This window comes from Peromyscus eremicus, chromosome 8a (genome assembly GCF_949786415.1).
Source record: "Peromyscus eremicus chromosome 8a, PerEre_H2_v1, whole genome shotgun sequence".
NCBI lineage: Eukaryota > Metazoa > Chordata > Mammalia > Rodentia > Cricetidae > Peromyscus > Peromyscus eremicus.
Genome location: NC_081423.1, coordinates 15,263,282 through 15,288,519, shown reverse-complemented (window position 1 = coordinate 15,288,519; position 25,238 = coordinate 15,263,282). Strand labels below are relative to the sequence as shown.

At 52.2% G+C, this 25,238-nt stretch overlaps 1 protein-coding gene across 1 annotated transcript in view; it reads left to right on the top strand.

The window, feature by feature from the left end:
* Positions 1 to 25,238, top strand: part of Stk10 (serine/threonine kinase 10) — a 96,489-nt gene that overhangs the window by 9,745 nt on the left and 61,506 nt on the right. Inside the window, exon 2 of the mRNA XM_059270234.1 lies at positions 12,793 to 12,957. Within this exon, the coding sequence (XP_059126217.1) occupies positions 12,793 to 12,957 (165 nt within the window). The remainder of the gene's footprint in view (positions 1 to 12,792; positions 12,958 to 25,238) is intronic.

Genomic DNA, 25,238 nt, shown 5'->3' with positions numbered 1-25,238 from the left:
CGCCCTCCCCAGTAGGTGTAAAGTCCCTAGGGCAGAGCAGGTTGACTGGAGAGAGGGTTGTTAACCGGACAGGAAGCAGTTGGCTACAAGGAATGACTTCTCTGGCTGAAGCTCAGCAGACTGGCCATGGTGGCTGATGTCACTGGTATATTTCAGAGCCATTTATAGAAAGGCTTTAAATGCTTCCAACACACACACACACACACACACACACACACACACACACACACACACACACGAGTGATGCTCACATAACAGCTAGAATGAATGAAAGAGCAAATGCTGCCACTCAGCATGAACTCAGGATTCAGCTCCTGGCTTTCCCCTACTGTGCTGTGTTTGTGACCTTGTACAAGCCACCTCACCCTCAGTTTGTTTAAGGTTGATTTAAATTATTATTTAAAACATGTTTAGTCTTGTTTACTTTATGTGCATGAATGCTTTGCCTGCATGCATGTGTATGTACCACCTTCATGCCTGTTGGATCTCCTAGAACTGGGGTGACAAGAGATTGTGAACCACCAAGTGGGTGCTGGGAACTGAACCTGGGTCCTCTGCAAGAGCAACAAACCCTCTTAATCACTCACTAGCCCCTGTATTTTTATTATTATTGTGTGTGTGTGTGTGTGTGTGTGTGTGTGTGTGTGTGTGTTTGAACGTGAGTGTGTGTGCGGCAGGAGGCCAGAAGAGGACATTGAATCCCCTGGAGCTGGAGTTCCAGGTGGGTGTGAGCCTGGGAACTGAACTTGGGGTCCTGCAGGAGCAGTGTGTGTGCCTCACCTCAGCCGTTCTCACAGCCCATCGGCCTCGTCTTTTGAGCTGTGAGCCATCAACTAGAGCAGGACTTGCCTCTGTGGAGCCGTGGGGCCCGCTGCTGCCAGCTCACACAGAGAAGGCCAGCTGGGCGGCTGTTGTCGCCCACTCCTGGCCTTTTAAAGTGGGTGCTGTCGTCCAGGCTGGTGTGCTTCTGACATGGTGGCCTCCCTGTCCCGACAGGCCACCCTGTTTGTCCTCGGGAGTCTTCCTACCTGTGCTCTGAGTCTTGGTCTCTTTCTGAAGGGTTTCTCCTGACTTCAGACGATTGTGGGTTCCTGGGGAATAGCAGGCACAATTCCCCGAAGGTCCCTCCTGGCCTGTCCTCGCTTGTGCTGAGGCTGCTCTGGCTGGATGCCATGAAGGTTCCTGGGGTCAGTGTGCGTTTACTGCTCTCTGTGGTATGAGGATAAACATGATTCAGTGGAGATAAAGAAGGCCACCCTGCAGCTGGGGTGTGCATGAAGCTTAAGCTTCCATTCCCAGCACAGCAAACAACCCAAACCGGAAGGCCACCAGAGCCTGGGGATGCCAGGGCTTCTGTAGGCTTACCAAAGCCCCCAGTTCTGTGGCTGCCCCGTGGTGGGAGAGTCCAGGGTGGCTGAGAGCAACACTGGGTATCAGAGAGACAGCGTGACTGTCCTGGAAGGAAGAACCAGTGTTGGGCCTTGCTTGTTTCTATTTTCCTTTCTAGAAAGCTCTAGATTGCCTTTTCTGGGATCCCAAGCCCACTCCTGGCCTTTTTAAATGGGTGCTGTCATCCAGGCTGGTGTGCTTCTGACATGGTGGCCCCTCTGCACCGGCAGGCCACCCTGTTTGACCTCGGGAGTCTTCCTACCTGTGCTCTGAGTCTTGGTCTTTTTCTGAAGGATTTCTCCTCCAGGGTCCCACTTACCTTCCGAGGCAACAGGAAACCTGAGGGGCTGAGGACCATGGCTGAGTACCACTGTTAGTGAGGAGCTCAGAGCCCTGGGTGCCAGGATTGACCTAGTCCACAGAGTCTGGAGCTGTCCTGTAGACTAGCTAGCAGCGCCTGGGGATGCTGCCGGGAGTGCTCTGTGCTCTGAGATCGTTGGTGATGTGCACACGTGAGCACTGGAGGACTTGCTCTCACAGAATGAGAGGGAAGGATGCTAGTGACTTGTGCCTGGGATCCCGGGAGCTCTCCCCCAGGGAGAGAGAGGTTGGCTAGGAGGACCAGCTTGTAATGCTCTAGTGCAGCTATGGTGGAAGTGGAGAATGATGTTCGTGTGTGTGTGTGTGTGTGTGTGTGTGTGTGTGTGTGTGTGTGTGTGTGTTTTGCCATTCTATTTTTTTTTTTTTTTAGATTCTCTTTGATGAGTGGGTATTAATTTTAGAATAACAAAACCCAGCATTTTGAGACAGTGTCACTCGGTAGTCTAGGCTAGCCTCAGAACTCACCACAGTCTTGCTGCCTCGGCCTGCCCAGTGCCAGGAGTACAGTTGGCACCACACTTGCTGACATTTTAAAGTCAGAGTTTTTGTTTTGTTTTGTTTGCTTTTGGCAGGGTCTAGCTTTATAATCCTTAGCTGTCCTGGAACTCTCTATGTAGACCTGGCTGGCTTTGAACTCACTGAGCTCCATCTGCCCCTGCCTCCTGGGTACTGGGTTTAAAGGCTTGTACTGCCATACCTGGCTCCATAGAGGGCCTTTGGGTGTTGCCAACACACACAGTGGTAAGTGGCTAAGATGACTGACATGTGGCCTGCAGGGTTGTCACAAAACGGTACTTGTGTTGAGAGGCCTCACTAAACCTTATGAATACATAAAATTATTGTCCGCTAATTAAGATGTAGAGAAATTAGAGTTACCATTGAGTCTTTTCTTATTAATTGGGCTGGGCCTGGTCTAAGCACTGTTCTCAGGTTAGCTCAGTGGATGCTCTCAGGCAGGAGCTCTTCATGTCCTCAGTATAGAAAGCTAGAGAGTGATTAACACAGGGGTCATTCCAATTGCTGCATCACACAGCTGGGTGTGTCAGCCTGGGACGGCTGTACCACGGAAGGGTACGTAGAAGCCATCATATAGCATGCAGAGAGCAGCGTCTCTGAGATGCTGTTATTTTGATTTTCTTTTTTGTGCCATTCCATTTTTAAGATTCTTTTTTCATGTACTTGTGTTATTTTTAGAATAATAGAAAATAACATGGAAAGTACTGTTGGTTAGAAACAACCGCGACACACTGACTATAATAACTCTTAGAGGTCTGGGATGGGAAAATAAGGTGAGTCGCATCCCTGAGTTATGGGGATTAAACGAGATGTGATTATAAAGTACAGCACACTCTCCCTCATAGTCTCCCTTCCGGCAGAAGGCAGCCTGGCAAAGGTGGGCACTCAGCCTCCCAGGAGGAGGCCCATGCCACCTTCCCCTCCATTATCAATGATATCTTGGGGCAGGACTCCTCGCCATGTCTGAAAAGCTGGGATCCAAAGGTTCCCACATGCCTGGCCAAGTTGGACGGGTTGCCCAGGTCCTCGGCCAAGGCCACGGCTTGGTATCTTTGAGGCTGATCCTGTTTGGGTTTGGTCCCAGGCCAGAAAGACTTGGAGGCTTAGCATTTCCTGGCTGTGCCAGGCTGGCCCACCAGGCCTCTCCTCCAAGGGAGGAGTCTGTGGGGCTGTCACTCCTCTGCTTCTGTGCCTCGTGATCTTTGCTGTCCTCAAGTGTCACTTCTGAGACTTGGCTGGCTCATTCGTCACCGAGTTAAAGCCTGGCAGGGCACTTACTGATCGGGAAGTGGTTCTCTATTTGGCAGGACTGGTTAACTGTGTGTTCTGGCGCAGCCGGGGGCTTTGGCTCCTCTCAGGCAAACGGGTGCCATCTTCCGAAACTAGAACAGGACGAATGGAGAGCCGGGAGGACATGGACTCTCATCACTTTCTGGTCTTCTTAAGTGGACTATCTCACTTTCCTGTAGGGAGTACAGAGGCCCCCTTCCTCCTCCTTTCCATCTACTCACCCACTGGTCTGTCCAGCTGCCCTCCTACCCACTGTCTTGGCTGCTTTTCTATTGCTATGAAGAGACACATTGGCCCAGGCGACTTAAAAAGAGAGAATTTATCGAGGGCTTACAGTTCCCCGGGGGTTTAGAGTCCATGACCATCATGGCGGGGAACATGGCCACAGGCAGGCAGGCATGGCGCTGGAGCAATGTAGCTGAGCGTTCACATCTGATCCATAAGCACAAGGCAGAGCTGGAAGGAGCTAACTGGGAGTGGCATGGGCTTTGGAAACCTCAAAGCCCACCCCCGGTGACACTATCTCCTCCCACAAGGCCACACCTACTAATCCTTCCCAAATAGTTCCACCAACTGGGGACCAGGCGTTCAAGCATATGCGCCTGTAGGGGCCGTTCTCATTCAAACCACCACATGGCTCATTTGCATCCATCTTCCTACCCACTCACCCACCCATCCATCCACCCTCCCTCATGCCTATCTTCGAGGCTCCCTCCCTGTTCTCCCCACCCCATTCCCTGGCTGTTCTGTGCCAGGCTCTGTGGGGTGTAGGCTGAGAGGAGTCAGGACCTGGGCTGGGCCTTTCATATCTCGCAGCCTGCTCAGGTCTGAGTTGCACATGACCGTGTCATCAACAGCCTGTAGTGGAAGCATCAACAAGGACTCAGGGATTGGAGTGCTAGCCGGGGAGCTCAGGCTGTGTCTGGTCAGCTTCAGGGAGCTGCGGAGGCTTCACCCTCAGTGTTTGTGCTTGTAGGCAGTGGAGCCAGAGATGGTGAAGGGGGGTTAGGCCCAGTGCCATTGGGATGGAGACCCTGGAGGTGGACGCCTACTAAGGTAAAGATTTGGGCAGAGAGCCGGACCTGAGTTCAAGTTCTGACAGCTGAGCTGTGTGACCTGGGGCAGGTCTCTTGCTCTCTCTGGGCTTTCCTTTTCTCGTCTACAGAAGGAGGCGATGTACGCCTCTGTTCTTCTTAGGCCTGTGCTGGGCCAAGGCCAGTGCTCAGTGTCCTGCCCCTGAAGACCTGCTGTAGGACTTTCTTGTCCTGAGGCTGCAATGGCCGCCACTCCCAGATGTCAGACCCCCTTGGGTGTTTTTTTCCCTGCCTACTTCCGGCTGCTGGGCTTATCCCGGATCTTCTCTGCTGCTCACTAGCCTCTAGGGTTACTGTCCCCGGTCCCCATCCCTTCCTTGAATGTAGCCAGTTCTTCCGTGACCTGGTCCTCCAGAGCCGGATCCCTCTCCCCACTCGCTGAGCCAAAGCCCTTCTGTGATTGGCAGAGCTCAGCACCATTCTCTACACCCTTGCATATGACCCAGACCCAGATCCGCGGGTTCCAGTGGCCTGCACCTCATCTGACACATGCCCAGCACAACCATCCAGCATCCAGAGACAGCAAAGTAGAAACCCTAGCCTTGGCTGCTCCAGATTTTAGCTGTTACTCACACATAGACTTTCATGGACAGGTCAGCTGGAATCCTTTCCTCACACCTGGAGGCCTAGCCAGGTTGCTAGGAGATCTGATCAACAGCTGTGTGTCTAGGGTGGGAGTGTCTGTACCATCCCCATCCCTTTTTCTCTTTCTGGAAGAGAGACCTTTTCTGGGGCCTGGGACACTGAAGAGATGCTCCCGCCTCTGAGAGGACATTTTCTACTGCAGAGGGCTGGAAGTTAGAGCCTGGAACTTTCTGCAGACATGAGGCTGTTCTGCATGTCAGCTGCGTTAAGTATGGCAGCCACCTCTTCTTGGTCAGGAAGCATTTGGCACATGGCAAATGCCACTGAGGAACTCAAGTTTCACTTCATTTTCTCCCTATTATTTATACCTCCCTAGATAGCTAGGGCAGCCATCTGGACAGCCCAGCTCCGGCTGGCTGCCTCTGCCAGCCTGTAAGACCCTGAACGGCCAGGTCTGGGCAAGTGCTCACCTGTGCAGGAGACGCCGTCCCACCCCCTGACCCTCACTGGGACTCTCCGGTGCGTAATTGCCAGCTGGCATCGGATGAAAACCGCTTGTTTTCCACAGCCTGTCCTCGGCTCATCTGTCTGTAGGCATGCACTCTTCGCGAGGGCAATTTCATTACCCCGTTTCGTTACTGGGATGGCTTAGCTGGTTTTCCTCATTGCTAGACTGTTCGCCTACTGTGTTAAAGGGCTGCTAATGTCCCATTAGAGCAATTAAATAGTTTTCTCACCATTAAGCATTTAGGCCGCTCCTACTTCATTTCTGTTGTTAGGGGCTGTGGAGTGTGATCCTGTACGGTTCTTTTGTTGTCTTTCTTGAATTATTTCTTGGCTCTAAATTCCCAGAAATCAGGGATAATAGGCTTAAAAGGTATTTCAAACCTGTCTCGAACAAAACAAAACAGAACAGAGCAGCTGTGGCCAGTTACTGCCTTTGAAAGTCTGAAGCTGTTTACATTCTCGCCTGTAATGAGGACTTCTATACTACATAGCCACCAGCATCTGGTCATTATTGCTTGTTTGTGCTAATTTAATAAGTGTACAGCAATCTGTTTCACTTTTTTAGAGGATTCTTTTGGCAGAATAGTTTCGGTGCCTGTGGTCTTAGTGGTACTTTCTACATTGGTCCCCAGATCTCAGGTTATCTCTCCTGGGCATCTTGTGACTGTCCCTCTGTGGTCAGGGTGGCAGCAGTGATGGTCCTTGTTACACATGTGGTTGGTGCTGAAACACATCCGTCCATGCCTGCTCTCTGTGGGAACATCCCCAGATGGGAGACTCATTTCCTGAGTCCCCGGGGGACTTTATTGTCTCACATAACCCAGAAACCCAAGAGTAGCGCCACTGGGGACAGCTGGCTCTACCGCTGTGTGGTGCTCCCACTCTGGCTCCTCCCTCAGTGGGCCCTGTTCTGTCTTGTTTTTACCCTCCAGCAGACTCTCTGAGGAAGTGACAAGATGAACTATGAGGATGGAGAATATGGCTCAATGGTAGATGTTTGCCTAGAGCATCACTAAACAAAGCCCAGAGCTGGGGAGATGGCTCAGTGTAAATACTCTGCAGCATGGCGACCAGAGTTTGGTCCACACCACCCAGGTAAAAGCCGGTAATCTCATCCTGTGGGAGTTGGAGCCAGGCAGTCCCATGGGGCAAACTGGCTAGATTAGGGCAAAGCCACGAGCTCTGAGTGATGCAGAAAGACACCCAACGTCAACCTCAGGCCTTCGCATGCATGTATAAACACATGTGTGTCCTTCGCATGCATGTATAAACACACGTGTGTCCATCCATGCAAACACATGCACACATACCATACATACACATGCCACAAAACCAAAACCCACTTTAGACTGGTTAAAATGCAGGACTAGAGACATAATTCAGTGGTAGAGCCCTTGCCTAGCATGTATGAGCCTTAGGTCTGAGCCTTAGCACAGGAGCCCGGGAGGTGAGGGCAGTGTCCTCAGTTCCCCCCCCTTCCACCCTGCCAGTTTAGCCACCCTAGAGAAAGAAAAAGCTGCTTTTCTGTAACCTTAAGAAAGTGCCAAACAAACAAACAAACAAACAATCCAGAAACAGACAAGAAACCATTCGGGGACAGTTTGCCTACCTTGGGTCACATGCCCAACCCTGAACCAGTAGCTGTGACAAAGCTTGGCCCTGACTGGCTGGTTGGGCCTGGATGTATACCTGGACCAGGGAGGGGTCAGCCCTTCTGGATCCATGGACTGAGGGTGAGATTATTCTCAAAGACAGAGTTTTTGAGACAGTGGGAATGGGATGTCCCAGGGCTCATTTCAGGCGGCTACAGAGTCTCCAAGGCTCTTGTCTTCTGCACCCCATTCTCCTTCAGTCATTGTGCTCAGCTTGGGTTTCTTTGTTCTTTGTGTGTGTGGACTCAGTTTCCCCATCTGGAGAATGGGGATCAGGGACTTAGAGTTCAAAGCTGTGGCTGAAGTCCTGGCTGCATTCTGGGATCTCAGCCTTTTCCTGGGAAGGGAAGGGACTGAGTGGTCAGCGGCAGCCAGAGAAGGGAAGGGTCTGGGGCCTGCCTTCTGCTGGCTTCCATGCTCCCAGGTCTCAGTAATCTCCTGAATGGGTTTGCGGCACCCCTAGGGGAGGTCAGGGTTCCCAGCTGGGCTGAGAGGATGGCCCCACCTCCTCTAGGCTGGGCCCCAGGCTGTCACAACGGGGAGGATTGTTCCCACAGAGTGTCTGGGCCAGAAAACACAAGTGGCCACTGTGTCCGCTTTCAAGGGTGTGGGCTCCAAGGTTAGAGACCGCCAGCCCGCAGCAGGACTGGGGATCCCCCTCATTCCTGGTCTGGCCTCAGTACTGGTGGAGATGGACTTTGGGAGCCTTGATGCTGTGTGTTTATGGGAATCCTGACTGCTCACCTCCGAGTGCACTTCATTTGTTCAGATCTTGCCTGTTCTCCAGGCTCTCCAGAGAGAGAGCTTGGGCATCATGCCTCACCCTCCAACAGTACAGAGCGAAAACGGAGGCCCAGGCAGGACTCATGCTGACTGTACAGACAACTCTGGAAAGCAGTTAGGTTCAAGGACTTTGAAACACCAGGGGCCCAAGTCTGTTAGTTACAGCTATATGTCCTTGGACTTGGCTTCACCTCTGGGAACATATGGTTTTTGTTTTTATGGGTCTCACTCTGTTGGCCAGGAGCTCCTGGGCTCAAGTGATCCTCTGCCTTTGCCTTCCAAGCAGTTGGTACTACAGCTACCATACCTGTTCCTCCATTTTCTTATACATAAAACAGACATAAGACAGACAGACAGACAAGCAAACAAGCAGTCTCTAGGAAGCACAGTGTTCTCTTTGAACCCAAGATCCAAGTCAAGACCACAGTCCTGGACTCCATCATCTCCTTTCCAGGCCTCAGTTTGCCATCTGGGAAGTGGGCCTGTAGCTAGTGCCGGCCTCAGTGCCTGGGGGAGGCTCCGTGCCTGCTCCTGTCAAGGTCCCCTTGCTGGGGGGGGGGGGTTGGGTTGGTGCTGGCTGTGCTTGTCATTCGTCTTTAGCTCATGGTGATTGAACTTCTGGAAGTGATTTGGTACTCAGGGCAGACAGGCTTGTGACAGATCTGGCCTTCAGCAGTCACCCGTCTGTCTGACTTGCAGCTTGCTCCTCTGTTGCCTGAGAAGGGCGTTTGCCTTCCGGGTCCGAGTGGCAGTGGTCAGCGCTGGCTGTTTGTTTGTTTGTTGTTTGTTTTCCGTCATCGCTGTTGCAACATCCTCTGTTGCCTTTTGGGAATGGATTGGCGCCTCTGCCAGACTCTTAAGGAATCTGGTTTTGGCACAGTGTCTGCCCGGCCCCTCCCTGGTGGGCTCTGGCTTCTGAAATCTGAGTGAGGCACTGGGCACTGACTGAGCAGTCTTGGTGTTGACATTGGCTCCTTGCTGAAGGCCCCCGCCCTTTGGTCAACGCTGCTTTTACCGTGTGGGCAAAGCAGGTTCTGTGCACTCCTAGAGAACATTCCCATCCCCCACAGTTACAGGAAAATGTCTGTTTTCAGGGAACTCAGGAAAAGGTGACATACAGCCTTCTTCACCAGAACCCTCGGCACTGAAAGTCAGTGATGAACGGGTGGCTTTTGCCTAGCTCATTGTGGTTGAGGTGCTGTGGTCACCTGACCCTCCATCTGCCACCCCCAAAGGCCTCACCCTTCCTCTCTGCCTCTCCAAAGGCCCAGAGGCACCTAACTTAAGTCTCTTCTAGAGAGAGACTCTAGCCGCTCATCTACTAGATTTTTAAGGTGTTCTGAACAAGTGTTTGAAGTTGAGTTGAGGAGAAAAGCACCCCTCCCCCCTAACACACCCACACCCTGCTGATCTGGGCTCCTGGGCTGGGTGCTGGAGGTCTCAGGACTTCTGGTCTGAAAAAAAAATTTGGTGGAGGAAGACTGGTCATTGGGAGCGTGCAGGCTTGGGAGCAGGCTTCCGGAGGTCCAGACCCACCCTGCTACTTTGCTCTTGGGGCCTTGCCTCAGTCTCCCCATCTAACTACACTGCCCTGGAGGATGGTTGAGATAGCACACCTAAGGGGCATAAGCCAAGGGTGAGCAAGCCCTGTCTCCCCATAAATGAACTGTCCTAATCACTGTAGGTGGCCCGGGGCTCTTGGCCGCTTAGATAGGAGGACCCCAGCTGAGAACAGACGGGAAAGTGCCTGTTTGCATCCTCCCCACCGCTTCCTTCTCAAAGGCTCCATCTCAGGTTGGTACCTTTTGGGGCCATGCCCATCACAAGCAGCCACCTGCTCCCTCTTAACAGGATAGGTAGCAACTCTCCATCCAGACCTTAATTGCTGAGGCCAGGGAGAGGGTAGCTGTCTGGGTGTCACCCTACATGGGTCTTGCCCGAGGCGTAGCGAAGGTCATCAGGTTATAGAGGCTTCTCAGTGCAAACACAGGGATTGTGTGGACGTGTAAAGTCTAGAGCAATGGTTCTCAACCTATGGGTCGCGACCCCTTTGAGAGGGGCGTCTAAGACCAACAGAAAAGAGATTCATTATGATTCAAAATAGTAGCAAAATTACAATTATGAAGTAGCAACAAAAATAATTTATGGTTGGGAGTCACCAAAACATGAGTGACTATTAAAGGGTCACAGTGTTAGGACAGTTGAGAACCACTGCCCTAGAGAATGTGGAGAATCTGTGACGGCAGATGACCCAGGTTCAAATTCCAGGCATGTGTGTCCCCTCTCTGGACTTGGCCTTGCTTCTCAACCTTGCAGCGGGAGTCTGAGCTGCAGGTTGCTGTACCCTGACCCTCTGGGTGAGTGTGCATTGTCACCCGGGGGCCGAAGATGCACAGGAAGGACTGTCCTGGGTGTGCAGAGGTCACAGTGGGTGAGAGGCACAGCACCCTCGAGAAGGCATGGGTGGAACATGGGTGGGGCACGGGTGTTCACGGCCCTGGGGTACCCACTACCCCTGTGCTGCTGATATCTAGGGCCACGTCGTCACAGTGTGTCCTCTGTCAACACTGAACACGGCCCTTGTGAGCACCGGAGGTGGGGGTGGGGGTGGAGAGAGGGTAAAGTTTCTAGCAGCTTCCTTTGCAGCTTGAAGGACACCAAGGGAGTTGTGGGTCTTGCGTCCTGTTTGGGGGGCCCCTTGGGAGGTGGAGTGGTGGTAGTGCTGCCTCCACCCTACTGCTTATTTCATTCTTTCTTTTTGGAATTTTGGCAAAATAGAGTTAATAACGTGTTTATCACATTAGCTTTTCCAAGGCCCACAGCTCCTAAGTGACGCCAAGGTTTTGTTTTATTATTTTATTTTATTTTTGAGACACCGTCTCACTATATAACTCTGTCTGTCCTGGAACTCAGTGTAGACCAGGATGGCTTCAAACTTGCCGAGATCCTCCTGGATTTATGGATGGTTGTGAGCCACCATGTGAGTGCTGGGAATTGAACCCAGGTCCTCTGCAAGAACAGCCAGTGCTCTTAACCACTGAACCATCTCTCCAACCCCAGAGAACAGCATTTTCAAGGCTCATTTGTCACAGTTGTGGCATTTTGTGGTGGAACAACAGACTATTGTATGGATGTGTTAGTTTCTTTGGTAGCCCTCAGGTGGGTCTCGCCCTTGGCTGTGGGGATGCTGTGTGGTGTGCTGACAAGTTGGAACCCCTACTTCGGGCTCCTTTGACTCTGAACCTGTAGTGGCGTTGCAAGTATGTGATGGTCCCTGGAGTAGGGTGCTCTGTGCTGGTCACTCGCTGCCATCCCGCACCCCTCCAGTTCTTCTGTACTGGTCGCTCACTGCCGTCCCACACCCCTCCAGTTCTTCTGTGCTGGTCACTCACTGCCATCGCACACCCCTCCAGTTCTTCTGTACTGGTCACTCACTGCCATCCCGCACCCCTCCAGTTCTTCTGTGCTGGTCACTCGCTGCCGTCCCACACCCCTCCAGTTCTTCTGTGCTGGTCACTCGCTGCCGTCCCACACCCCTCCAGTTCTCCTTCGCACACCCTCAGCAGCTCCTGTTACGGTTCTGTTTCCTGACTGTGTTATCCTAGCTGGAGAAAGCTTTCTCTCTCTTTCTCATCAGATAAGAAGCAGTGTTCTGCCCAGGTGACATGTAGCCAGAAGGCAGTTATGCCGTGGTGCATGGAGGGAACCCCCCATCCAACAGGCACATATACACGAACCCTCTCCACAGGCACATGAACCCCCACATACACATACACAGGAACACACACACACACACACACACACACACACACACACACACACACAGGTATATGCACACAAACCCCTCCTACACATACACAGAAACTGCCCCCCCCAGAGGCACATGAATCCCCCCTACATGCACATACACAGGAACACACACATACATACACTCACACAGAGGCACATTTGTGTGAACCCCGGCACATACACATGAACCCCCCACAAGTACATGCACATGAACCTCCCTACATACACATACACAGGAACCCCCCCAACACACACAGGCACTTAAACACAAACCCATCCTACACACACACACACACAGGCACACACACACACAGACACATGCACACAAACCCTTCCTACACACACACAGACACACACACACACACACACACACACACACACACACACACACACACGAACCTTAAACAGCGCACAGTGACAATGCTCATGAGTCCTCTGTTTCAGGCTTTTCCTGGCCAGCTGTCAGGAATAGTTTTCCTCAGAGTTTTTGTTCTTTCTTTTCATTTTTGTGTTATAACGACTTTATTTTGTGTCTGTGTGTAGGCACTAGTCTATTCTTGTATGTTCCCCATAGCATGGTTATATCTTCCTTCCTTACTAAGCACATGGAATGTTCTTTCTGGTCTGGGCTCCCCTCTGTCGACACCTCGTGTGCCCGGCCGTTGGTGGGAACTGTCTGTCAGGTCAGTGTCTCGGACCCTTAGATATCCACCTCTGTTTTCACACTTGATGGGGGGGCGGGGAAGCCTCCCAGGGCCGTCTCCTGTCCAGCCTGTCTTGTAACCTTCCTTGTCTCCGCTTTCCAGGCCAAAAACAAGGAGACCGGTGCTTTGGCAGCAGCCAAAGTCATCGAGACCAAGAGCGAGGAGGAGCTGGAGGACTACATTGTGGAGATTGAGATCCTGGCCACCTGCGACCACCCGTACATCGTGAAGCTCCTGGGGGCCTATTACTATGATGGGAAGCTGTGGGTAAGAGTGCGCCCCCCCGCCCCCCCCCCCCCCCCCCGTGCTTACTCAGCATCTGCTGTGTGGGTCAGGGCCACAGCAGGGAGAAGGTGGAATTGCCTGCTGAGTCCTTGGCCCCGCCTTCTCACACTCACCCCACTTCCCACACTCAGACTGAGGCTGCAGAAGCAGAAAAGTGTCCCCAAAGTCTGTGCTATCCTTGAGTCCTGTGCTGTAGCATATGAGCTAGAGAAGGCTGACCCGTTACCGACCCTCCGTGAGTGGACGGATGAGCATCCCTCATCTAGAAATCGGAAACAGTCCAAAGGGTGCTGCTCCTCAGAGCATTTCCAGTTTTATACCGTCAGCTGGGGAGGCTTGAGGCAGCTCCCCTGGGCTAAAGTCTTTGTGTTTGCTAGGTCTGAGGTCCTTCGAGCCTGAGCACGGCACCCCATAAGGAGTTCTCACCTCATGGTGCCTTGGACATGGAACACTCCAGGATTAAGTGGGTGAATTCTGGATGAATGCCCAGAGGCCTGGTGTGGACAGGGCGCCTGAGTGCTGATCTTGGGTCCTTTGCAGGACTCACATCTCTCCCACTTCTAAGCTCTTCCCTCCTGAGCATCACCCTTGGCTCCTGCAAGGGTCCTGGGACCTCACTGGCTTCATAAGATGAGGCGACCCTGCATAAACCCCTGTCAGCAGGTTGACACCCCTCAGCTGGCAAAACCCAGGTGCCCTAGAATGTGCATCTTGCTAAACTTGTTTTCTGCCAAGTCTCGTGTGTGTGTGTGTGTGTGTGTGTGTGTGTGTGTGTGTGTGTGTGTTCAATGGTGGGAATTGAGTCCAGGGCCTTGTGCTCTATCACTAAGCTAAATCTCCAGCCCCGTAGCATACATATACATCTAAGTATATACACACATACGCTGACACATATGTAAATAATCCCCCTCTAAACTCTGGACACCAAGGAAGCGAAGTGATATGTGTGTAAGAAACATCTCCAGTAAGTTCTGGGTGTGGCTGGCAGTGTCAGAACCTTGCAGACATTTGGAGGCATGGCTGAGGGTCCTCAGGCGCCGGACATCTCAGCCATTCCTGGGGCTGTGTGAGCCCAGGTCTTGCCGCTGAGGGAGGGAGGGTGGCTCAGAAGCATGCCTTGTTCAGAAAGGGATGTTTCAGGCGTGGTGCTCACTACTGTGGTGGTTTGGTGTGTTTGGATGGGTTTCCATGTCTAGTTAGGTCTCAGAACACCGGGGAGCTTGGTATTGGCCAGGAATGCTTTGTCATTTTTCATGCCCGGTGGGAAGTAGAGTCTTGGCTTTACAGTGACAGACTGCCTGGCTTACTGGGACTAAATAGAGAACCCTGGTTCCCTGGAGAAGGGGATCGGCTGCTTAGGAAAACAGTGAGTTCCCAAGGCCCCATGCTCTCACCTTACAGGCAGGAATGACAGCCAGCAGGAGGAAGTCACTGGCTGAGGGACAGGGGCTAGCCTTCCCAGCTTGTATTAGGCTGGTGCCCATTGCTGGGAGATGCCCGAAGAAGGACTTCTTAACACAAGACATTTAGTTGGCATGCAGCTCTGGAGGTTCAGGGCCATGGTGCCAAGTTGGCTGGGCTCTCACGATGGACTCAGGTCAGTGGGAATCATGGAGGGTTTTGTTGAAGAAAATCTCACAGTGATTTTGGGAGCCAGAGAGCTCCTAAGGTCCCAGAAAGGCTCTCCTTCCTCATTAGTCCCTTCTTAGGGCCTGTCTCTGTGACTTCATGACTAGTCTCCGCTCTTAAAGGTGATGACATCTCCCGTTACCATCACCACACTGGGGACCAGGCTTTCAGTGCCTGAACTCTTGCGTGGGGGTACACACAGGCCATGGCATAGCTCCCCCTCCCCAGGGCTCTGTCCCCTGTCACTCCCCCCACCCTGGGCTCTGTCCCCTGTCGCTTGTATCTTTCTTTTTACTGCTTGGAGCATCTCTTGGGGGAGCCACTTGAGCAGGAGTGGTGAGATAAAATACACACAGCCAACTTCAAATTTCTAAAGTCCTGTTTGTCCCCCGTCCCCTGGGACCCTGGAGGTGGAGCAGGACAGGGAGAATCACTGGGTGGTCTCTCTTTTCCAGAGGAAGAAACAGAAACATGGACAGATGAGCCTCCTGCTCAGAGCCGAGGGTGGATGAAGCCAGACTTCATGTTTTCTCTGTCTTGATTCATGGGGCCGCTTTCTGTTGTGTTGGTTGTTGTGGTGTTGGTTGTGTTTGTGTTTGTTGTTGTGGTGTTGGTTGTGTTTGTGTTTGTTGTTGTGGTGTTTGTTTCAGGGCTTCAGTGTTCTTCACTCATTTGGCAGAAAATATAGCAGATGAACAACAGACTTCAGCTAACGTCCTGGAGTCGCTTTGAAAACTATTTTTCTAGGGTGGATGGCACTTGTTCTGCAAGTCTGGGGACCTGAGTTCAGTCCCCAGAACTCATGTATGGATAGGGAGGGAGTGACTCTCAAAGTGCTCTCTGAACGCCACACATGCATCATGGCATGTGCATACACACACACACACACACACACACACACACAAATAGTAGTAGTAATAGTGATTGTTTCTAGGCAATTAGAGAAAGAAGAAATGACTGATGTCACTTGGGTAGTTACTGAAGAAAAATGGGAAAAGCAAAAAATGAAAACTGCTTGAATTTTTTCTTTCTTTCTTTTTTTTTTTTTTTTTTTTTTTTTTGCCAGAGGACCCACTGGTAACATTCAAAATGTGTTTTCTTTATTTTTTGGGTTTTTTTTTTTTCAAGACAGGGTTCCTCTGTGTAGCTTTGGAGCCTGTTCTGGAACTTGCTGTGTAGACCAGGCTGGCCTCGAACTCACAGAGATCTGCCTGGCTCTGCCTCCTGAGTGCTGGGATTAAAGGCGTGCGCCACTCACCACCGCCCTCAAAATGTATTTTCTAGATGTTTTCATATGTAGAGTTTTAAAATAAGTTAGGGTGCCATGCCTGCTACTGTGCGTTTGCCCTTTTAGTTGAGACACCCTACCCACCATCACATCACCATCCCTCCCCTACCCACTCTCACTATCCCTCCATCCATCTCTCCCCATCCACATCCCTCCATCCATCTCTCCCCATCCACATCCCTCCATCCATCTCTCCCCATCCACATCACTCCATCCATCTGTCCCCATCCACATCACTCCATCCATCTGTCCCCATCCACATCACTCCATCCATCTCTCCCCATCCACATCCCTCCATCCATCTCTCCCCATCCACATCACTCCATCCACCTCACTCCATCCATCTGTCCCCATCCACATCACTCCATCCATCTCTCCCCATCCACATCCCTCCATCCATCTCTCCCCGTCCACATCCCTCCATCCATCTCACCCCTACCCACTGTCACACGTTGGTGGAAACATCAGGGAGGCAATTACAGCAAATTGGGGGAAATCTCTCCTATAGGCCTCAGATGCTGACAGTTCTTAGCTTTTGGGTTGATGAAAGCTAGGGACCTGTTTATACACTCCAAAAGGATTTGAAGAGTACTCACAGGCTATTAGGTCACACCCAGAGGTGGGCAATGAATGGCTTTTTGAATGGGCCAAGATGGCCTAAGATAATTTGGCTCTGGAGCTGCAACATTCAAACTTCCCCATTCACTAAAGTTCCAGCCCGTCGGTCAGTCTTATAGAATGTTCATTGTAGGTGTGACTTCTTTTGGCAACTTCATAGCGTCGTTGCTGCTCTTGGACTGGGGTGACCCCTGGGGAGAGGTGCAGCTGGTACAATAATTGGAGGCCATATTGTGCAAGGCCTGGATGCCAAGGGGAAGATTTCACATCTGACCTTATCGAGGTCAGCCTTCAGACCAGCAGGCTCAGCACCTCCTGGAACATCAGTCACGTGGGTGATGGAGCCCCACCTGGCCCTCCCCAGTCATAAGTGGGGTGCTGCCCAGCATCCTGTAGTTTGAGAGCCTTCTAGGTGAGTCATGGTGGTTTACGTTTGAAAACATCTATTTTAGGCCTTGGCAACCCAGTTGCAGTTTTGCTCAGGGGAAGTACATTCTGTGTTGTAGGAAAACGTCAGCTTTGGGGGCAAGAGGTAAAGCATTGAGTCTTGTCAGGAAGCAGTTCAGAGTGGACCTGGCCAGAAGCCTAAGGATGTGATGTAGAACATGGACCAGCTTCGGGGGAAGGAACATTTAAACTGTGCCTTTCAGGATGCATAGGAGTTAGAAAGAAGCAAGGTGTGAAACCGTGTGGTTCTGAGATTGAAGTTTGGAGGTCACACTGTGGGGTGTGGGGCCACACCTCTGTGGGGTGGCTTGAGGCCCAGGCTTCCTGCGTGGTCTCAGGAGCCAGCTTTCCCCTGTAGGTGTGTACCAGAACTAGTCAGGGCTGCTCCCAGGGCTGGACACTGAGGAGCTGGCTGTTAGCCGAGCTCCTGCATCCTGAACAGGCGAGATGGACCTTTCTTGCCCCAGAGTAGTCCTCTGCCTACTGTCTTACAACATGAGGTCATTGTCTTCCAGAATTTACAGATTTGCACAGTCCCTTTAGCCGCTCCTCGTTTCCACTTCTGCTTTTAAATATTTAATGGTACAAGTGGTGGACAACACACACACACACACACACTCACACACCCACACACTCACCCGGCTCCACATACCTTGAAGGGCAGGCTGCAGACCCATGAGAGCCGTGGACACTGTATCTCTCGTATTCGTTTCTGATAGCTGTGTTTGAAGGGGCAGGTAGGGGTGGGGGTGGGGAGTCTTTCTTAAATTAGAATTTTTTTAATGCCTGGTGGTGGTGGTGCATGCCTTTAGTCTCAGCATTTGGGAGGCAGAGGTAAGCGGATCTCTGAGTTTGAGGCCAGCCTGATCTGCAGAGTGAGTTCCAGGACAGTCAGGGCTACAGAAACCCAGTCTCAAAAAACAAAAACAAAATATTTAACCCAGTTTAAAAGGCCATTTTGACATATGATCAATGTAGAAGTTATTAGCAAGACATTTTTGCTTTTTTATTCTGTCTTCAAATCCTGTGTGTGCTCTGTCCTTGTGGCACATTTTTAAAAGTTAAAAGATTTTAAGCTTCCATCGGAAACCCTTTATCTAGTCATATGTTACAAAATTCCCACAGGATTCATATCCCAAGTGTCCTTGTGTTCTTTGGTGTGCCCAGTAGCTGAGCTGAGTGGATTTGAACATTTAACTTAGCTAGAAGTGAGTACAATGGCCAATGGTCGGTTTCCTCCTTGAACCAGACAGGCCCCTGGCTTCCCAGTTCATCCACCATGGCTGACCATGGGCCTTGGCCACGTGTTTGTCCCCACCACCCCACCCCTAAACCTGATGGCAGTCTCTGGGCCTCTCTCCCAGAATGCACCGTGCCTCTCTCCCAGCATGCACTGGGCCTCTTTCCCAGCACGTACTGGTTAGAATGTTGGGAGGGAAGCTGTGTTCTGGGTGTGCACGGAGGCTCTTTGGACGGAACACTCAGGCTTCTAGCTAATGCCCATTTCTGTTGTGTAAATGTTCCCATCATGGTCAGTTTTAGGGGTCATGCGGTGGGACTGACGCAGTCTGGCAGGTCCCTGGTCTCCCTGGGCTCGGAGTCTTCGAGTGGAAACACACTCTAAAACACAGACGTGTGTGGGAGGACTTGAGCGTGGGAGGACTTGAGCAAGTGAGGTGGAGCAATGCAGTGGGGAAGCGCCCCAGACATAGATTTCTGGGGTGTGGTCAGGAGCCAGGGCCTGCAATAGGAGAACACCTACCTCCAGGGAAGGGGCAGGGACATTGAAATGGATCCCAGAAGGCTAGGTGGAGGCAGACCTCTGCAAGTTTGGTAGCAACAGTAGAAAGTTCAGAGGTCCTGAGGCAGGTGCTGTAGAGGACCAGACTGGTGCTTCCTCACCTGGAGTCTGGCTGAGAGTGAAATGAAATGGGACTAGGTTGTCCACAGCGTCTGTTCTAGCGGCCGGGAATTCAGCAGTGAGCAGGCAGCCTCGTAACAGGGAGAACAGCTAATTAGGAGGTAGCCCCATTATTTCCACAGCGCTCACGAGTGTGTGGAGGCCAGAGGTCAATGTTGTGTACCTTCCTCAGTCACTTTCTGCCTTAATTTTGAGGCACCATTTTTCACAGAACCTGGCTTTTGTTGATTCCGTTGGGCTACCTGGCGTCTGAGCTCCGGGGATCCACCCGTCGCCACCCCTCCCGCGCTGGAATTGCAGGTGCAGAGACCACCGTACCCAGCTTTTTATGTGAGTGCTAGGATGTCCTCATGCCTGCTTGGCAGACTGAGTGAGCCATCTTCCCAGCCCCAGTCTTTGCAGCTTTAAAAAACGATATCTCACTTTTTAGACATTAAAGACACTTACTTAAAAAGAAGCTTTCATATCACCACCTTAGGTGAAAAACTGGGTCCGTTGCCATAGAAATGAAACAAAGATGTTCTGTTGTGGCTGAGCCCTTTGCCCTTATGAAAAACCTTGGCTTGGGTCCTTCTCCATCGAAGGCCCCCTGGGAGGGCAAGCAGAGACTGAGGAAAGACAACGTGCAGCCTCAATACAAGGTGACACTTCCTCCCTCCTGCCAGGCCCCCCGTGGGGGAACGGTCTTGTGGTAAGGACATCTGGCCAGACCAAGCCACACTAGGTCAGGAGGGCTCCTTGCTTGGGGTGGGATGGTGAAGGACCAGAGTGACCTGTCTGTGTCACTGTGGGGTGGACAGGCAGAGCCTGGGCGTGGTGCTGTCTCTCCCACCTTGGAGCCGATATCTCATTGCTCGCTGTGAACCCCATGTTTTTAGCTGTGGAGTCCTCTCTTGAAGCTTCCACAGACATCGTGTGGGAAGAGGGACACTGGCTGCTGGAAGCCACCCACCCACTCCTTCCCGTGTGGCCCCAGCGTAGGACCTGAGTTTTTGAGACTGTTTAGTCTGCACCAGGGTCAGCACTGGGACTATGGGCAGTTTGGAGCAGACGAGCCTTGCGGGGCTGTCCTGGGTATGGCAGGCTTGGCACCATCCCTCGCCTCTATCCAGTAGTGCCGGGATACCTTCCTTCCAAGATCCCAAGTTGCCTCCAGATGTTGCCAAGTGTCCCTGGACAGATGGCCCTGGGTGAGAGCCAACAGTCCCTCCCTCCCACAGCCTTTTGCCGCTGTGGTGGGGAGACACCTACGCTTAGTGGAGCAAGGACACAGACTGGTAGCCCCGGGCCACGTGTGCCTGCAGATACACTTTGTTTGGTAAGGCCTTCCAACTGGGATGTGCCCCTCAGTTAGCTGCAGACCTCAGTATCTTCTGCTCTCGGCCTGCACCGATTGTCTTAGGGTGGAAGTGAGAGGAAATGAAGTATTTTTCATCCCACATTTTTACCAAAGCTGAAGTGAATAGAGAGGACTAAGAGGACGTCTTTCCAGAAGAGAGTGCCAAGAGCCACTTCCTCCCACAGGGCTTGCTCCTAAGGCCTGACTGCTCAGAAGCCAGGAGGCCTGCCCTGGGGAGTCCCAGTGAGGGGATGTGTGTGTGTATGCTTCCGCGCACAGTTCAGAATCACTAATAGATGACTTTGAATGTTCTAAACACAGAGTGATAACTGTCTGAGGTGATCACACACCTACTGCAGTCCATAGCATAGTCCACAATATGAATGAAGTAAAGTAAGTCAACCAAAGAGAAAGATGCTCCATGTAGCCCAAGGCATGCTGAGTGGGAGTGGCGGTGAGTGTGTGTGTGTGTGTGTGTGTGTGTGTGTGTGTGTGTGTGTGTGTTGGCAGGGGGAGGCTGGCGCTGAGTGACTCCCAGGACTCAGGCCTATTGACAAGTAACTCTCCGCCCCCACCCCTCCCTCAAGGTCTCTGTTTCCTGCTCCTGACTCAATGACCTGACAAGAGGTGCCCCCACCCTGGGCAGCTGGGTCTATGCCTTTGATTTCACCCTTTCTATTGTTGAATGAGCCTGCCCCTTCTATTATCGTAATTCTTTTTTTTTTTTTTTTCTTTTTCGAGACAGGGTTTCTCTGTGTAGCTTTGCGCCTTTCCTGGGACTCACTTGGTAGTCCAGGCTGGCCTCGAACTCACAGAGATCCGCCTGGCTCTGCCTCCCGAGTGCTGGGATTAAAGGCGTGTGCCACCACCGCCCGGCTATTATTGTAATTATTAATTCTGGATCCCATGCCATCTGAATGGCCAGGGCAGTCCTTCTCAGGGGTCTGTGGCCCCAGGGCAGGGGCACTGAGTGTCTGTTCCTCCTGGGCTCCCTGATAGTCACTAACTTCTGCTTACCATTTGAGTCTCTCTCTCTCTCTCTCTCTCTCTCTCTCTCTCTCTCTCTCTCTCTCTCTCTGTCTCTGTCTCTCTCTGTCTCCACTTCCTTTTGCTATCCCCATTTTACACATGGGCTCCTGGAGGCTCAAGGAGGGTGCTGTGGTTCGGGTGAAGTTTGTCTCCTGAGGATTCAAGTACTAGGGTTTGGCCCCAAAGGTGACATTGTGAAAGGCGGGAGAATCTGTAAGAGGCAGGCCCAAGCAAAAGGTGAGTAGGTCCTTGTGGTCCTTGGAGTGTGTGGCTTCCCACCAGGAGGGTGAGCCTAGCTGCCCCAGCCTCTGAATTAGCATGAAACTTCCCAAGACAGCACCTTATGCAGGAGAACCCAGACGTCTGGCTTGGCTCAGCTGACGGTGGTTCTATCCCTAAGGGTCCCCATGCAGCAGCTGAGCTTACCTGCTCTCACTCCAGCAGGGTCCTGCTGAGCCTGACAAGGACCCATAATTACAGTCCAAGGCAGGAAGCCAGGCAGGAGTTACTCCTTCTGCTCTCTTGGATTTTGGGGTGTCCCCTTTGGTTGGCCACTCTCCTGCTGTCCTCTCAGGAGGCCTCAACAGGGTTGTCCCCGAGGGAACCTTTACCCCGTGACCTCTGCCCCATTGTGAAACTGCTTATGTGGGTCTGACATTCCACAGGCCAGTCTCATGGGATTGACACCCACCCCCTGGAGCAGGCGGGGCCATTCTTCATTTATCTGTCATTGGTTCACACACAGAATCAGTCATAGTGTGTCAGGAAGTTTTAGGTGTTGGGGACATATGTTTGGAGCTGGGCTGGTCACTGCAAGAGTCCTGTGAGGATGCGACTCGGGTGTCACTAGCCATATCTGCATTTGGTACACTTTTACCCAACACTAGTTATCCCTTGTGTCAGGCATCTGACTGTGACCTGGAGGTAGGTTCTGCAGTTTCCCAAACTTGACAGATGAGGTTGCAGTTTCTGAGATGAGCTAGGGGCAGAGGGGCCTGCCCCAGGTGGAGGCCCAGGTACACCCTGGTCACACAGATGCTTTGGCTCCGTGAAGACTGTGTGCCGTTGGAAGGCGTGGAAACACTGCACAGCCCCCTGGCTATTCTCTGGTGGGACACAGGACCTTGCCCCTGTGTACTTCTCGGGCTCTGTGAGCTGGCAGGTGGTATCAGCTTGTTGTACCCACTGCCCCATGTCACCACCCCTCTCTGGTGACAACCCTGCCTGCCTCTCAGGGACTCAGTGCTACAAAGCCTTCAGTAAATTATATAATCGGGAGTGCCAGCTCTGAGCAGGAGCCTGCTATAGAGTTAATATGGCTCTTGTCCCGTGTGCCCTGTCTGCAGGGTTCCATGTCCTTGTCCTGAGTCCTTGGTGGCCATGTCTGGGAATAGGCCTGGTTTATTCTTTTCTGGGCCCAGTACTGTTCCTTGCTAGCCTTATGAAATGGTGGCTAGCCAGCCAGCCAGCCAGCCAGCCAGCCAAAGCAATCCTCCCTGCAGAAAAGGGACTCCCTTGTCCCTCCCTAGAGAGCTTGAGCCCTGCTCTGACTTCTCATTTCCTGCACAGCGGTCAGGACTCCAGCTCAGGAGACTCCGAGCCTGCAGCGGGGATCCCTAACCTCTGGGACAGACAATCTAGGAGTGAGGAATGTCTGCACTTGAGTCACCCCAGGTCCATTGGCGGGATGCCTTGGGCCTGGGCAAACACCTTTGAGTATTGGCATGGAGTGGGGGTGGCTGAGGGCAGAGTAGCATCACGGAACTGCCGCCTCCACCCCTGCGTGCATTCGGGAACCCGCCTTACTGCCTCTGACTCAGGCCTCATTCCAAGGCTGCCAGGGCCAGGGAAAGCTGGATTCCTAACCCAGGCTTGCTGCAAGGTGGTGGGTGGAACTGGCACAGAGGAACAAGGCTAGTCCTAGGAAGCCTAGTGGGTGTAGGCGCCCTACTCAATGGCCATATTGTTTGGCGACTCTCGGAGGTGGGGAGGTTCTGGGACTCCACCTACAGGGACAGGCAGCTGATGGACTAGGCTGGGTTTATGTTGACTCTTGCTTTTTCTTTTTTTTCTGTTGACTTCCTCCTTCAGGCTTTGGTTGACTAACCATGAGCTTCTGTCTCCGGCACTGTGTCGGAGAGCCTGGAGGCCCCCAGCCCTTGACCCAGGACTAGATGCACTTACTGGCCTTGCTTCCTCAGGGAGAAATGAGCCCAGAAAGGTGGCTTGTTCATGGCTGGCCGCAGGGTTCAGCTGGCCCCTATGTCTTAGAGTAGCGTCAGCTTGAGTTTATTCCTGATTCTTCACTTATGTGCTGAATGGCTTTGGGGCAGCCCCTTACCCTGCCAGACCTCGGTATCCTCATCTGTACAGCAGGGGTGAAAATGACCACTCGTGGCTTAAGGAGTGTTTATAAAATGCTTAGCACAGCTCCAGGTCAGTGATTCTTCCCCAATTTCTGGACCTCTTAAAGCCATTCAGCAGACACGTGTTAATCATACACAGCTAGCCCTCTGTGCCTATGGGTTCGACATCGTCTGTCCTGAACATCTTTCCTTGTCAGTGTTGCCTGAATGGCACAAGAGAAGGACCATTCACCCAGCATTTCCATTGAATTAGGTGCTGTCACTCATCTGGAGTCTTTCAAGTACATGGGAGGATGTGTGGGTTCTGTGTAGACACAATGCCATTCAGTAAGGGACTCGAGCATTGGTAGATTTCTATCCATTGGGTCCTGGCCAGATTCCCACAGACTGACGAACAATTGTATGAGGCCCAGGCTCTGCAGAAGGGTAATACCAACCAACTTTCACAAACACAAACTGCTTATTCTGTGATAAAAAGTGACTGCAGTCACACTGAGACCTAAACTTGTTGACACTGCAAAGGGTCTTTTTCCAGATAGAGAAATAGAGGCTCAGGCAGAGAAAGGGTTAAGATAGTTTGTGGAATGTCAGTGGCCCTTTGTGGGGCCATGTCCAGACCCCCTCATTGTGCTCAGGAGTTTCACATATATTGGTCAACTGAGCTCCTAGTCTTGGCCGGTATATGGTAGTGGCTTTGGGAAAGGCTAGGGGTGGAGTATTGAGGCCCAGAGTCCGGCAGGTCAGCAGGGTGGTGGCTCACCTCTGGACTGTCTGTGACTCAGTTGTCTCTGGGGGGATGGTTAGGGCTGTGGCAGTGCCTGGTGGGGCTGTCCGGGTGCTGTAAAAGTTAATGTCTAAGCCCTGGAGTGGCCAGGCCACTCTTATCTGGGCTGGGACATCCTGGCCTCTTATCTCCGAGTAAGCAGCCTGCTCAGTCCCTGTGTAGCATGGAAGGCCCAAGGATTAGAGCCAAGAGGCCGAGGGGCCCGGTCTCTCACTGACCCAGAGCCTGTGACTCAAGCTTCCTGTGGCTTCCTCCATGAGGCAGAGGAAGGGGATGGATGCTCACTAGATCTCTCACGGAGCCCACCTAACCCCCCCATCCTGGTTCTTCTGGCTCTGCTACTTACTATTTGCATGACCTAACTCTGAGATTCAGGTCTCCATATCTAAAATGTGAATAAAATATCACCTACTTTTGATCATAGGAGGTGACGTTTATCAGTACCTACCTACCATATATCAGGTATGTGTGCTGGGTCCCTGCTACAGTGAGCTCCACTCCCTATCTGAGAGGCCAGCCTCTGACGGGGAAGCTGCTGAAGAGCAATTGTGCACACAGGGCATTTGCTTAGGGGATGGCATCAGAGAAGCACGTCAGCTGGGTTAGGTGTCATGGAAGGGCACCTTGAGGTTGGCCGGGTTAGCCAACCTGGAAGCTGGGATGGAGTGGTAGAGCGTGTGGAAGGTCTGCACACTTGGAACTTACTGTGACTTAGCTGGCCAGCTGCTTGGGGTCAGCATTGAGTTGGGAAGGGGAGTGTGTGGTGGAGATGTGAGAATCTGCATTTCTGGGTCCCCCAGCCCTGCGCATGCGCAGTTCCTGCTGCTTCACATGCACAGCTC